The 14,355-nt window shown below is 55.9% G+C and overlaps 2 protein-coding genes across 2 annotated transcripts; both read right to left on the bottom strand.

Annotated features, from left to right (window-relative positions):
• Positions 1-7,012: 7,012 nt before the first annotated feature.
• Positions 7,013-9,482, bottom strand: LOC147645472 (uncharacterized). Its single transcript, XM_086874578.1, has 7 exons — positions 9,345-9,482; positions 8,955-9,131; positions 8,663-8,818; positions 8,403-8,504; positions 8,078-8,180; positions 7,741-7,797; positions 7,013-7,450 (listed from the first exon to the last, which is right to left on the bottom strand). Exons 1-7 carry the CDS (start codon positions 9,396-9,398, stop codon positions 7,251-7,253), a joined length of 849 nt encoding a protein of 282 aa, XP_086730704.1. The 5' UTR covers positions 9,399-9,482; the 3' UTR covers positions 7,013-7,250.
• Positions 9,345-14,093, bottom strand: LOC147645471 (maestro heat-like repeat-containing protein family member 1). The gene is made up of 11 exons (XM_086874577.1): positions 13,267-14,093; positions 13,088-13,138; positions 12,096-12,883; positions 11,762-11,826; positions 11,503-11,652; positions 11,165-11,313; positions 10,713-10,860; positions 10,276-10,463; positions 10,049-10,186; positions 9,656-9,770; positions 9,345-9,482 (listed from the first exon to the last, which is right to left on the bottom strand). Exons 3-11 carry the CDS (start codon positions 12,475-12,477, stop codon positions 9,414-9,416), a joined length of 1,404 nt encoding a protein of 467 aa, XP_086730703.1. The 5' UTR covers positions 12,478-12,883; positions 13,088-13,138; positions 13,267-14,093; the 3' UTR covers positions 9,345-9,413.
• Between the last annotated feature and the right edge of the window lie 262 nt (positions 14,094-14,355).

Raw genomic sequence — 14,355 nt, 5'->3', positions numbered from 1 at the left:
AATGCCATTGTTCTTTGCACTTCTCGAGCAATCTGTCGAGCTGTCCAGTCTGCTTTTCCATTTTCTTCACAAATTTTGGAGTTTCCTGATTGGTGTCCTTTGCACTGCATAATTGCTACTTGTTCAGGTTTTTGTATTGCTTTTATCAATTGCAGGACTGCATCTTGATGTTTAATGTGTGTGCCTTGAGAAGACGGCAGTCTTCTTTCTTTCCACAGCACTCTGTGGACATGCACTACTCCAAAGCATACTCTGAGCCAGTCCAGATGTTTCCCCTTTTCCCTTTACTCAATTCTAGTGCTCTGCTTAAGGCAACCAGTTCTGCCCTCTGGGCAGATGCATTTGCTGATAATGCTTTTGCCTCCACCATTGCACTGACTGTTGTTACCGCATATCCAGCGTATCTGGTCCCGTTCTCCACCAAGCTGCTTCCATCTGTGAATAGCTCTCACTCTGCTTGCTCCAGTGGGATGTCTTTCAGGTCTTCTCTTGCCAAATAGGTGTCCTCTATAACTTCTACACAGTCATGCTCTAATGGGCCTTCTTCAGTTGTGGTACCCAGGAACAGAGCTGCATTCAAGAGGTCAGTTGTCTTTAGTGTGACATCATCCTGCTCAGTCAGGATTACCTGGAATTTCATCATCCTGCTTGGAGATAGCCAATGGCCCCTCTTTTGTTCTAAAACAGTGCTCACCATGTGTGGCACAGAGACATCTATGTGTCTACCCATGGTGAGTTTCCTGGCTTCTTGTGGCAGCATCACGCTGGCTGCAACTGCCCGCAGGCATGAAGGCCATCCAGCACTCCTCTTGTCAAGCTGTTTGGAAAAGCAGCCTACCGGCCCTTCCCAGCTTCCCAAACCTTGGCTCAGCACTCCCAGTGCTAGGTGTAGTCTTTCATGCACAAACAGCTGGAAATCTTTGGACAAGTCTGGCAATCTGAACGCCGGAGCAGTTGTCAATGCCTCCTTCAGTTTGAGGAAGGCCTCCTTCTGTGCTCTGCCCCAGGTAAACGGCTGCGTCTTCTGGGCCTCATCCAGGGCTTTTGCAATTAGTCCATAGTCCATGATCCACAGGCAGCACCACCCTGTCATCCCAAGGAAGACTCACAGCTCATGCACGTTCTGGGGTTCTGGAATAGCACAAATAGCTTGAATACAATTAGTACCCAGCTTACATTGCCCTGGTGAGATTTCACATCCCAGGGAAATCACAGTCTGCCAGGCAATTTGTGCCTTTTCTTTAGACTCCTTATATCCTCCCATTCCCAGCTGATTTCAAATTTCAATTGTTACCTTTATGCAGGGTGTTCTCTCTTCTGTAGCTATCAGTACACCATCAACATACTGTAACAGCAGGTATTGTTTTCTCACTACTTGCCTGTTCTTGGTCCAAATCTCCAGCTCCTTCCCCAGCTGGCTTCCAAATAGGGTTGGACTGTTCTTGTATCCTTGTGGGAGTCGTGTTCAGGTGAGCTGAGTTTTCCTTCCATTTTCTGGATTTTCCCATTCAAAGACAAACAGTTTCCTGCTTTCTTTCTCAAGGGGTATGCAGAAAAAGGCATCTTTTAAATCAAGTACAGTAAACCATTTCTATTTCTCTTTTATAGATGTTAACAATGTGCAAGGATTAGCTACCACTGGGCAAATATCTTTAGTTGTTCCATTTATTGTTCTCAAATCCTGCACCAGTCTTTATTGGTCAACACAGAAATTTGGGCTCCAGTGTTAACTACAAAAGTACAAAGTGGATGTATAGGACCCACTATTATTGAGAAACTGCTCAGACTATTCAGCCTAGTCTTCACAGAAGTATGGAGAACATCATTTATTTCTATCTTTAGCACACTTTTATAGGGTTTTACAGGGTCCCTGAGCTAAGCAAGTTACTCTTGGTTAATCCACACAGGTTTACATTTTTCTCTTATACGCAAGGATGTTGTTTTGCTTCATTCTCTCTGCTTCAGGAAAGTTTCAAGGACATGAGCCTTTAATATCACAACTTATACCAAAGGCTGGTTTGTGCAGACAGGCCTTTACTAAAATATCATGCCCACCTTCTGTTCAAATATTCTCTACACACTATTGCTGTAATCAGTATGTCTCCAGTTTTGTTATTTCCAGTTTTGAGCATTTGAAATAAAAGCAACCTCTGCCTCTCTGCTCACCCAGGAGAGGCAGAGTTCCCAGTTTCCTTGATTCTGAGGCTCTTTGGGCTCCACTCCCAGAAGCTGAGAAGGAGACGGCTTTGGCTCACAGCCCAGAGCCTGTGGAGCTGTGCTGGGTTATCCAATGGGGCATTCCATACAATGAACTTGGGACAGTGCCAATTAGAAACAACTTCACTCAACTTTGAAGTGAGAAGCCATCTATTACCTTGCTGGGGACCCCCTTCTTTATCTCCAGTGACCACCAATACTGGCAGTGAGAGATTTCTTTTCTCTTGTCTGGGTTTTCCTTAAGAGAACCAATGCATCTAACACCTTTGCTTTCTCTGATTTTTCTTCTGCCATTTTTACAGGTCCATCATTTCTACTGGAATGAATTAGCTCTTTTGTAGGGTAAATTTGATTCAGGACAGGGGTTTCCCCCTCTTCTGTTTCTTTTAGCGAGTCAGCATTTTTGAATTTTCATCCTGGAGGGCTGCTCGCAACAGATTGTTCTTACTCTTTTCTTCATTGAATTGTTTTTGCAAAATTTCAACTAGGTTTTAGAAGGAGTCTATTCTAGTTCTTTCCTCACTTCTTTGCTTAAAGCCAGTTTTTGGAGCTGCTGTAAAACAAGCTCCCAAAACTGAGCAGAGTAGAGTTTTATTTTTGCCCAGTTTAAATTTTCTTTCACCTTGTAAAGAACATACTCTATCAATCACATTTTCCAAATTAAACCAGTGACTAAGCACCCACTTTTCCCCTCTTGGAGAAGGTCTGGCATTGTGTTTTGCTAACAGAGCATAAAATGCAGCTTTAACTTCTGCACTGCCCTTTTCAGTCATTTTTACAAAGGGAAAACCACTACAGGGAGGTATAAACTTCAATTATACACACACACACACACACACACACACACACTCACTGCTTTTTGCTTCCCTGTGTGGGTAAAAAGACCAAATCTGCTCCGGAGGCACTCTTTCAGTTTAAAATTCTGATTGTCTCTTCATTACACCAAGCACTCAAAATTCACACACACAACAACAACAAAAACATTCCCGCCCTTTTGCACTAAGAGATCTTTTGTGAAATTCTGCAGACAGAGCCCTCAAGTGAGTGTGGGGTGCTTTTCACCTCGGCGTGTGCAGTTTGTGGGAAATTCGAGTTGCCCCCCTTGCTTTCTAGACACCGCTCACTCTCTTGGGAGTGTCGGGCTGGGTGCGGCTGGAGCAAAACATCTTTCCCCTAATACAGACTGCACAACAAACCTGCAGCCCCTTCTGTCTGTCAGAAATCCTGTCCGTGACTCCAGTTTAAATGTCACGATTCGCTAACGCCAGTGGGAGTCGCGAGAAGTTTCCTTGATCTCAGAGGGCACAAAGGACACAAGGGATTTCAGTTTAAATCACAACAGCAATAATGTACATTTATTTTAGTGATAACAAGGGTTATGTGATAGAGGAGAGGGAGTGAGAGAGAGAGGGAGGAGAAAGAAAACAAAGTAAAGAAAGAGAGAGGTTATAGCTACCAACAGATGAGACAGTGTCACAGGGGTCTTTTTCCATGGGGAGATCTCACCAAAATTAATTTAGCCTTATGTAATTCTTCCCCAAAGTGACCTTGTTTCCAATGTGCTAAGAAGCACCCCAAAGGAGAAGTACCTGCTATGAGAGCATTGCTGCCCAAAACCCCTTTAAGCTTCTCCATGTCACAACTACAATACACCACAAATGCCGATCCTGCGACGCTTTCGCAGTCGTCTGACGGACGGCGCCCAGGCAATCCCAACAGGAATTCCTTTAGCCCAACCAAGCGCAGCTTTTGCTGCGTCTTATTGGCAGGCACCCAAACCAAAGTGAAAGCACCTTACCTCTTCTCCTGGGGACGCTGTGAGCAGCGCAGACGGTCGTGCGGCTCCCCGAGAATCCCTCGGTGCCGGCTGGAGCAGGATCGGGTCGCAAGCTCGCTCAGCAGCACTCACAAGGTCCCATCTGGGTCACCAAAATGTTAGAGTTCAGGAACACACATCATCACACAATGATTATATGCAGGTGCTTTATTGAAGAGCTCTGGGTGTCAGGGGTACACAGACCCAAATCTGACCCATCTTGCTTTTGAGTTGAACATGTTTTATACTCTATCGTTATACAACTTAGATATTAATTATTAAACTTACATTGCTCTATTGTATGCATTGTTTTTACCCAAGCATGGATTTCTCGTGATCCCACCCCAGCCCCCTAACATTGTTCCTCATGTTCTTTAAACAATAATTATATCTAATCACATCTAACAATTCTATCATTTATCATATACTGATTACACAGGTGCAGTTTCACATGATCTTTAGCAAGCACAAGGCGTAACATTTCCCCGGGCCTACTTTTCCCAGGGCTTACCAAGCCTAACTTTCTTTCTGAGTTCCCGAATTTCCTAAGATTTTAAAATGTTTTACGATCACCTCCAGACACAAAGAGTCCTGTCTGAACAGTCACAGTGCTACATCTATTTTTAATTTTAATTTTTATCAATTTTTCCAGAGCCTGCTGGCTGTGTTCAAGGTTTTCTCCCTATTTCCTCCCTAGTACACATTCTCCAGAAACTCTGCTTTTACATCCTTTTGCATTGATTAAAGTTACCTGCAATGACGAGTCAATCGAAACCCTGGGAAAACTTGAACTTAAATGTGTACCTAGGCAAAATATTTACCTCCCACATCTGAAGCCATGAGCTGCCAAGTACTGTCCCCACTGTCATACCCTGTCCCCTGGAGGTGTGCTGATGCCATTTCAAAAGGGTTGCCAATGAAAACAAGTTTGAATATTTTGGTAGTTTCCACATTGGCATTCAAATCCTTGACTAGAAAAATCACAAGATTTCTAGGATTCTTCCATACCAAAGCTGTCATTCTCCCCCGTGATTTTAGAGTGTCTGAACAGTCAGACAAGGTTTTAGTTTTAGACTCTACAGACAAAGTCCCTGCTGTTCGGCGATCCCATTCCATCAGCATATAGTCCTGATGATTCCTTTAGGCAGGAGCAGCAAAGGCAAGAATGAGCAAAACAAGCTGCTCCTGTGTTCTCATGTCCAGCACAGCAGTAACTGGGAATTCAAGAATGGATTCAGGAGACAATGGGTGCACAGGGAGCCACCAAGACTTTGGGATGCTGAAATGGACCAGCCTGGTGCCTGTGCCCGGGCTGCACCGCGCTGAGCTCCAACTGGACAATCTAACAATGGTTGAATGGACACACCATGGGCCACTGGAGACTCCTACTCCTAGTTCTGTGAGCTACACTATTCACCTGTCATTCACCAGATGATTTTTTCATCTTTGCTTGAAATCCAGGAGAGGAAAAGGTCAACATGGAAAAGTGTTCTCCCAATTCTAGTGACACCTTGTGCCTGCACACCACCTGTGCCCATGGCAGGGTGCTTGGAGACTGGATGATGTTGATGATACTTTGCAACACCAAGTGCTCAGGGATTCTGGGATTGCCCAAGTGGAGAGCAAAACTGAGCCGTGTAAGTCCCTGCTTTTTTTCAGCACATGCTGCTTCTTCCTTTGTTCCAAGCAAGTCCAGGATTTGGTTTCATGTGTCTTTAAGGTGCCTGGACAGATGACAGGGAGGGCAGCTGCCCCATCAGACTCTCCCTCTCTCTCTCTCTCTCTCTCTCTCTCTCTCACTCAGGATGGCGCCAATGCCGCTGCCTTGGGACACCTGAGTGTGGAAGGCGAGCTCGCCCTCAAGTACGGCCATCCAAGTCAGTCACGGGCACAGGCTGCAGCTGAAGCTGGCAAGCGTTGCTGTGAGGCTGCAAGTGAAGAGAAAGCCATTGTGGCCAACTCTGCTGAAGCCTTTTGCCAAAGCAAAGGCAATTGTGCCCACAGCCTCCCCCTGTTTGGCACCCGGCTGCTGCGGACGCCTCAGTGCGCAGGTGCCGACGTTGGGGCTGCTGCTGTTCCTGGGCACACTCTGCTGCTGTTTCTGTGCGCTCCAGAGCCACTTGGGCAGCAGCCACTGGGCAGCCCTGCTGGAGGAGACATCGCCACCCTCCCCATGGTGGCAGCAGCTCTGTGGGCCCCGAGCTCTGTGTCAGGGGGCCTCGGTCACAGCAGCGTGGCCTGGGCATCCGCGAGGGCCCGGGCTGGCCGTTAGCCCTGCCTCTGCCCACTGCCCCTTCCTGGAGGCACCCAGTGGCCGTGGCCTGGCAGCACCCCCTGCCCTCCATGTCCCCAGCCAGCCCAGCCTGGGCACCTCGGGCTGTCCCCACCCTCCCGCTGGGGTGGTGTCCCAGCCTCCAGGCCTTCTGCTGCAGGCCTGGGGGACATTTTGGGGCAGCACCGGAGCAGCCGGGTGTCAGGGACCAGGCGGCTGCCCGGGGGTTGCTTATGGCCTCTGACACCCAATTCCTCAGGGCTTCCCACCACCCCGGCTCCTCCAGGGCCTTCTGTCCCCTTGGAACCTCCTGCCACCCACTCCCTCACACATCCCCCTCGTGCCTTCCCAATGCCTTGTCCCGTCTGGGCCTCCGCAGCCCCTCATCCCCTCATGGTCTCCCAGCACCCCGTGCCCTCAGGGGCTCCCCCAGCCTGGCCCGGCAGCAGCGCCGCAGCCCCACAGGAGCTCCAGCAGCTCCTCAGCCATCACGGCAGCAACACACGGGCAGCAGGACACAGATGGCGCTTCCTGCCTGCCACAGGGCTTGTGGCTTCAGCACAACCACCAAAGGCCAAGGGGCTTCTGGCCATTTCCCCTGCAGCACTGAACGCCCCGGCAGGTTGCTGAACACAAGAACCCTTTTCCCTCTCTTCCCCTATGCCCCACACACCCTGGGCAGCAAAAGAAAGGTCTTGGGACTCTTGTGGTTTATAACATATCCTATATTATTTACATACTAGATGGAAACGAAACAAAGAACAATCTCTATGAAACAAAAACTAACAGATGGCCCATGTGGCCCCAGAAGACAGAGCCTCTCAGCCCTAACATATCCTACATTATTTACATAGTAAAAAGAAGAGAAAAAAGGAAAAGAACAACCCTTATGAAATAAAAAATCCTGGCTGGCCCATGTGGCCCCAGAAGACAGAGCCTCTCAGGTCAGCTCTGAGTACACCTCCAGCAGCGCAGCCAGCCCAGGCCCGACAGACGAGGCCGTGTCCTCCATGCCCTGAGGATTTGGTCTTGCATCCTCTGCAGGATGGAATATCGGGCACTCTGGATGGCCCGGAGTACATACAGCGTTTCAAGTGCCAGGTCTGACACGGCACCGCTTCTGTCCTCCGTCAGGCGTTCGAGGGCTGCAAGAGAGACGAACAGAGCCACGGTCAGATCCCAGAGCTGTGGGGGCCCAGCGAGAGCCCCCTGCCAGGGCCATGCCAGCCGGCTCTTGCCTTGGCCAGGAGGGAGCAGGGACCAAGGGGGTCAGCCCGAAGCTGCTGGCCACAAATGCCACACGTGGCCCTGAAATCTCGCTGTGCTCTGCCCATGCTGCCCCTCATCGGCACAGGGAGCAGAGCCCTCCACAGCCTGGCCAGGGCTTGCAGCTGCCCCCAACAGCCAACACTGTCAGCCCGCTGCCATGGCTCACCTCTGCACAACACCTGGAGCTCTGCGTGCTGCCCCCTCAGCTGCTCCCCGGCCATCCCTGAGAACACAGAGCCTGTCAGGGTCCCAGCAGCACAGCTCCCTGCCAGCGGCGCTGCCAGCCCTGTGGCCACACGGCCTCCTGCCCCGGCAGGGCTCAGCCCGGGCCCTTACCGCATCCTAACCCAGCCCAAGGGCACGGCTGCCAGAGGCCGGCAGCAGCAGCCCCGAGGGCAGCCGGGGATCCAGGGAGCCGGGCCCGGGTGCCGCTGCCGGGGCAGCAGCCGGGGCTGGGGCCGAGCTGCGGCGGGGCGGGGAGGGAGCCCGGGCTCGGGACTCACCGATGACCCTGATGGCCGCCGCTCGCAGGGTCTCCTGTGGGTCCTGCAGGTACTGCAGGGCCCGGCGCAGGTGCTCGGCCAAGGGGATCCTGTGGTCGGCCAGCTGGAGAGAGCGGCAGGAGGGAAGGGTTGGCGTGGGCTCTGCCCCTCGGCCGGCGCTGCTGCCTGCGGCCAGTCCCGGCCTCCCGTGCCCGGCCGGCCCTGAGAAGCCGTGCGGCCCCCGGCTGCAGCAGTGGGCAGGGGCACAGCTGCCAGCCCCACACACTGAGCACCGGGGCCAGGGGGCTTCTCTAGCCATTGGCTGGCACTTGCAGGCTGCCCTTACCACGAGCTTGGCAAACTTCCACAGCTTCTCCTTCCTCACAGCTTTTTCCAGGTCTGGCCTCTTCAGAAAGCCAGCCGCGCGAAGGAGCGTTGTCCGAGAGGCCTGGGGAGCAGCAGAGAGCCGCAAATGGCCCCACAAGGCAGGGCACAGGAGTGTCCCAGTGCCAAGGGCTGGAGGAGGCTGCAGCCTGCAAGCCTGCGTCAGGGCAGGAGGCAGCTGAGCCCCCTGCCAAGGCGCAGCAGCAGCCCAGGAGTCCTCACCTCTGCCACATGCCGATTCTCATCTTGGCAGTGGAAAAAGAGTGGGAGCAGGCTCTGGTACACTCGTTCCCTCAGGGGCTTTCTTCCTTCTTCTTCTGCCGAAGACATCACTCTTCGAAGGAGAAACATGGAGAGCAGCTGCACCTGGCTATCGGGCTGTATGAAAGGAAGGAAGGAAAAATGACCTCATCATTGGCTTCTTGTGGCCCACATTGGCGCAGGCCTGCAAATGCACAGGGCACAAAGTGTCCGGGCAGCAGGCAGTGGCCGTGGCTGGGGCACAGAGCCTTACATTGTCCAGGAGTTTCAGGAGCGGCTCAGCCAGCTGCAGGGCCCTGCGCCAGGATATTGGAGTGTCTTCATCCGTGAAAATATAGCTCAGGAGAGCAATGCTCATCCTGGCCACATCACTGTCCAAGTCCCACAGGAGGTGCACTAGTCTTCCTGTCAGGCTCTGAATTCTTTCGGCCTGTGCAGAACACAAGGGTGTGAAAGCCCGGGCAGCTGCCGCAGGGCCCAGAGGCCAAAGGGCTGTCCCAAAGCACTCGGGCAGCTGAAGCAGGAGGCAGGAGAGCTGCGAGGAGCTGCCTCAGTGCCCAAGGCAAAGGCCAGCCAAGGCCAAGTGACAGCATTGCCCAGCCTCATGCTGCCCACACGGCTTCAGCTGCTGCCCCCTTCTCACCATGGAGGGACGGTCCTTTAGCAGGAGGAGAGCCCTGAGGACCTGGTGATGCATCTCTCTGGAGTTGTACTACAGGTACTTATACAAGATCTCCATTAGGCTGTCACCACAGTCACTCAAGTCCAGGCAATCTAGGAGCTGAAAGGCACAGGGCAGTGAGAGGGGAGCCGGCTGGCAGGAGCCTGGAAGTGCGCAGGGCTGGGCCCAGGCAGCAGCACAGGGCGGCGGGTGCCATCCCAGGCAGCTGTGGCCATGCCAGGGGACAGGGATGGCAGGGAGCTGAACGAGGTAGTGCTGGCCATCAGGCTCACCTCCACAAGGAATGCCATGGCAGAGACATCCCAGTGTGGCAACGGTTTGCTGAGCACCTCAAGCAGGTAGCTTAAGATGCCTTTACACAAGTGGCCAGATGCACGGCGCATTACCCTGGAAGGCAGAAAATGGCAGAAAGAGTCTCAGCAAGGGCGTGAAAAAGCTCTCCCAGGACTGATGGACACAGTTGTCCTATTGCCCCAGCACCCTGTGAGGGTATTTGGGCCCTTCAGATGTGGCTGCTCCTGGGCACCCTCCTCTCACAGCCTTTTGCAGTCTCCTTGGCCATCCCTCGGTGACAAGGCCCTCAGGCCCATGGCCACGGGGACTGTGGGGGGCATCCCGGGCAGGGGGCACAAATGCCAGAGGCAGTGGGGAGAAGGGGGGCTCACCTGGCCAGCAGACCCACGGCATAGTGGTGGGTGTCAGCACAGAGCAGCGTGTCCCAGCCACGCTTGCGTTCCATTGCCACCACCACATGCTCCAAGTGGAGACTGCAGAGCAGGGCCTTCAGGGTCTGCACTGCAAACCTGTGTGCACAGCAAAGCCCAGGTGACGCTGGGAGCGCTGGCTCCGAGGCTGGGGAAGTGGCAGGGACAGGAGGAGCGGCATGGAGCACCTGTTGGGGCTGGTGGAGAGGCCGTGTTGCTCCTGGCATTCCTTCCAGAAGGTATGGACGTCCTCTGTCATATACAAAGTACTGAAGTATGTTTGGAAGAGCAGATGCACAAAGAGGCGGGGGAAATAGACTGTGAGGATCTGTGGGCAACAGGGCCCCTGGAGGATCTTCCACATCACCAGAGTTGCCTGCAGAGGACAAAGCAGCCCGAGACAGCGCTCAGTGCCGGGGCGTCCGTGTGGCAGGGCCTGAGCGTGGCAGGGAGAGGCCGGGGCAGACGCAGGGGGAGCAGCGGGCCTGGTGGCCCTGAAGCTGCCCCTAGGCCATGTTTGTGGCCAGTGCCTGAAGCAGGGAGATGCAGTGGGGGAAGGAGGCAACAGAGCTGCTGGAGAGGCGGCCGGCCTTGCGGTGAGCAAAGGCCAGCTCCAGAAACTCACAGTCAGGGAAAAGACAGCCGTCTTGTCCCCATCAGAGGTGCCCAGGTTTTTCTGCGGCCAGCTCCCCACCACATTGATGAGGAGCGGTGTCACTTCCTCTGAAATCCAGGGCGAGAGCAAGATGGTCGTCCACATGGCCATAGCAGCTCTGCGGGGTCAGACACAGCTCCGTGGGCTGGGCAGCAGCGGGGAGCTGAGCTGGCCGCCAGTTCTGCCTGTGCCCACTGCCCCTGAGCGGCAGCAGCAGCCAGGCAGCCCAGCCCTGTGGGGACAGGCCCCTGAGGGGCAGGCTGGCAGCACGGCAGTGGGCTCAGGGGCCGACTTTGTAGCAGGGCTGGCAAAGGGAGCAGCCAGAGGGCCCTGCAAGTCTGTGTTGCTCACAGCCCTGGGCCGGGCTGTACAGGGTGATGGGCTGGGGAGCCCTGAGGCCTCAGGGCAGCTGGGCCCCCTACCTGTCACACGTTGGGGCCACCCGCAGGAGAGTGATGGCCACATCATCGGGCTCTGCCTCGGCCACTTGTATCAGGGCCCAGTCCATCCTGTGCTCAGCAGCCTCATTGGCCATGAGCCACTGGTGGATGTACCTCACCACGCCGGGCACCTGGAGAAGGCACAGGGAGACTTGGAATGCTAGCAGAGGGAGTCAGCAATGTGCCCAGCTTCTTCCCCAGACAAGTGCTTCTCTTCCACCATGCTGCCATGGCCTCAAAAGCTTCAAGTGAGCAGCAGGCGTGGCTTGGGAAAGCCAAGCAATTGCTGGAGGATCAAAGGCTGGCCACAGGCTGCTTACTTGCTCTGGATTGAAAAGAGCCGTCTCTACAAGCAGATCCAGCTGGGCAGCGCTGCTCTGTTCTGCCAAGACCTCTGAGGATGCTTTGACCTCAGTGTCCATAGGTCTGGTGTCTTCCTTGCCAATTCTCTTGATGAATTGGTAAAGAAACTGTAGGAGAAGGGCAGGAAGGCAGGGAAGTTGCATGGAGTGCTCCAAGTGCGGTGCTGGGCTGAGCAGTGCCAGCAGGCCCAGCGCAGGTGGGGATGGCTGCAGGTACCTGCGCTGCTCTGCGGAAGCGGCCACGGGCGGTGTCCTGCTCTTGTGTGCCGTCCATGGCTGCATCTGGCAAAGAGCAGCCAGAGCTGAGGGGCTGCGGGAGAGGCCGGAGAGCACAGCCCAGCCCTGCGTTCCCCAGGCAGGGACAGTCCCGGGATGCCCCAGGGGATGCAGCACGGCCACTGCTGCGGGGGCAGCCCCAGCCCCTTTTTTGTGCTGTCCATGGGTGTGTGTCCACAGGACAGTGTGGGATGGGATGAGATGGGATGCAATGGGATGGGATGGGGCCAAGATGGCCGCAGGCACCAGCCCTGTGGCCCAGCTCTGCCACTCACCCTCCTCCAGCGGCTGCAACTGCTGCACCTCTTCGGTCTCTGGTGCTGGGGCAGCTCCAGGGCCTTCTTCCTCGACCTCCTCCTCTTCCTCCTCCACCCAGGCCAGCTTGGGCACTCTTGGGGGTCGCTGCTCCATATCTTCTTCCAGACTCTCCAATCCTTTCCATAGGAACAGCACCAGGGGATGGCATGGCATGGAATGGGATGGGGCCAAGCTGGCAACAGGCACTAGCCCTAAGGCCGAGCTCTGCAACTCACTCTCCTGTGGTGCCTGGAACTCCTGCACCTCTTCAGACTCCTGTGCCAGGACAGCTCCAGAGCCTTCTTCTTCCTCCTCCTCAAGCCAGGCCAACTTGGGCACTCTTGGGGGTCGCTGCTCCATGGCAGTGACTGGATTTATGGCTGCTTGCAGGAGAGATGGCTCGGAAAAGCTCAGAGTCAGCAAGTCCTGCAGTCGTGCCTGGAAGGCACCTGCAAGACTCAAGTCCTGGCAAGACTGCAAGACAGCGAGTCCTGCACTTGGGTCTTGAGGGCTCCTTCCACAAGGACAGGAGGCTCCTGGTCACGGATTGTGGTCTGGCCTCAGGGGCAGAGACTGCAGGGATTTTAGATGCCTCAGACAGGAACCTCCGTGAATGAATGAAATGTTGCAGGTCCTGACACCGCTCCGGGCGCTCCACGATGGCGTTGGGGAGCTCAAACCACTCCAGCAGCTGCACCACATTGGGGAAGCCTGTGGACACCTTGTCCAGCAGCACGATCTCCAGAGGTGCGGTGGTGCCGTTCGGCTGCGGGAGGAGCACGGTGCCGTCAGTGGGGCTGAGGCCGTGCCAGGGCTCGGGAAGCTCTCAGCCAGCCCGGGATGCTCTGTGCCCTCCACTGGCCCCATGCCCGCTCTCCCTCCAGGTGTCCTGGCGGCTCCCACCCTTCCAGGCCCCAGCTCATCCCCGCCTGGCACTCCCCAGCTTCTGCCGCTGGCCCCGCTCACTCACCAGCTCGCCCCAGTGCCGGATGCGGTTCCGTGGCACCTTTTTGATGGCCACCTGCAAGCCAAAAGGAACAGCGGATTCAGCTCGCCGCCCACCACATCCAGCTCCATCCTACTCCTCTGCTCCCTCCTCCTCTTCTGCCCTCTCCTCCTCCTCGGCCCGCCACCGGCCCCACCGCTCACCGGGAGTCCGTCCGAGAGCCTCGTGGCCACGAAAACTCTGCCGAAGCCACCGCGGCCCAGCAGCGAGTCGATCCTGTAGTGCTGCTGCAGGGCCTGCTGTGCCTTCCCTGGGGAAGAGACGCTGCCGTCAGCGCTCGGCCCCAGGAACGGCCCCCGAGCGCTCCCCGACCACCCCGGGCCGGGCATCCGCAGGCGTTCCCTCATTGGAACGCGACAGCGGCGGCTCGGGACCGGCGGCTGCACCGCTGAGCGGTGGAGCTCGAACCGGGGAAGCCGCAGCGGAGGCGGCGACAGCGGCCGCGCCGCCTGTGTCCTCCGCGGGCCCCGGGAGGAGCCGGGTCCGGGGCCCGAACCAGAACCGGAACCGGAGCCTGCATCGGGGCCGGGGCCAAGGGCAGGGCAGGCGGAGCCAAAGGGTGGCAATGCCGCCCCAGCCCCAGGCACTGATGCCCGCCCAGCACAGCCAGAGCCAGGCAAAGAGGAGACCTCCGCGGGACGGGCAGGGATGGGGACGGGGACGGGGACGGGACAGCCCCACCTGGGGCCGGGCGTGGGCCGGGGGCATGGCCCAGCCGGGCACAGGGAGAGGGAGGCTTGGAGAGGAGGGGGCACCGGGAAAGGGAGACCGGGAGAGGATGCGGGACTGCGGGAGAGGGAGAGGAGAGACAGAAAATTGCTAAATTCTCTTCTTGCCGCTGCTGCCGCTGCTGCCGCTGCTGCCGCTGCTGCCGCTGCTGCTGCTGCTGCCGCTGCTGCCGCTGCTGCCGCTGCTGCCGCTGCTGCCGCTGCAACTGAAGCACCGGGGCCGTTTGTCCCCGTGTCCGTTTGTCCGTTGCCCGCTCGGCCCCGCGCCGAGCCCCGCGCTCCCCGGGCAGCCCCTGAGCCTGGCCAAACACGGGAACTTTGCCCTGGTGAGCCGAGAGCCAGAGTCTGGACTCCTGCACAGGGACACAGCAATGCCCTTGGCTGCTGCTGTGCCTTGTCCCTGCTGAGCGTCAAACACTGACTGAGCACATTCCCTGAATGCAGAATTTGTACCTGAGCCAAGCACTGCACTTGTGTCTCCAGCATTGCTTTCCAAGTAAAACA

This window comes from Cyanistes caeruleus, unplaced genomic scaffold, assembly GCF_971803275.1.
Source record: "Cyanistes caeruleus unplaced genomic scaffold, bCyaCae1.hap1.1 HAP1_SCAFFOLD_272, whole genome shotgun sequence".
NCBI classification, from domain to species: Eukaryota; Metazoa; Chordata; class Aves; order Passeriformes; family Paridae; genus Cyanistes; species Cyanistes caeruleus.
Note: the sequence above shows the minus strand (reverse complement) of the source record. Positions and strands in the feature narration are given on the sequence as shown.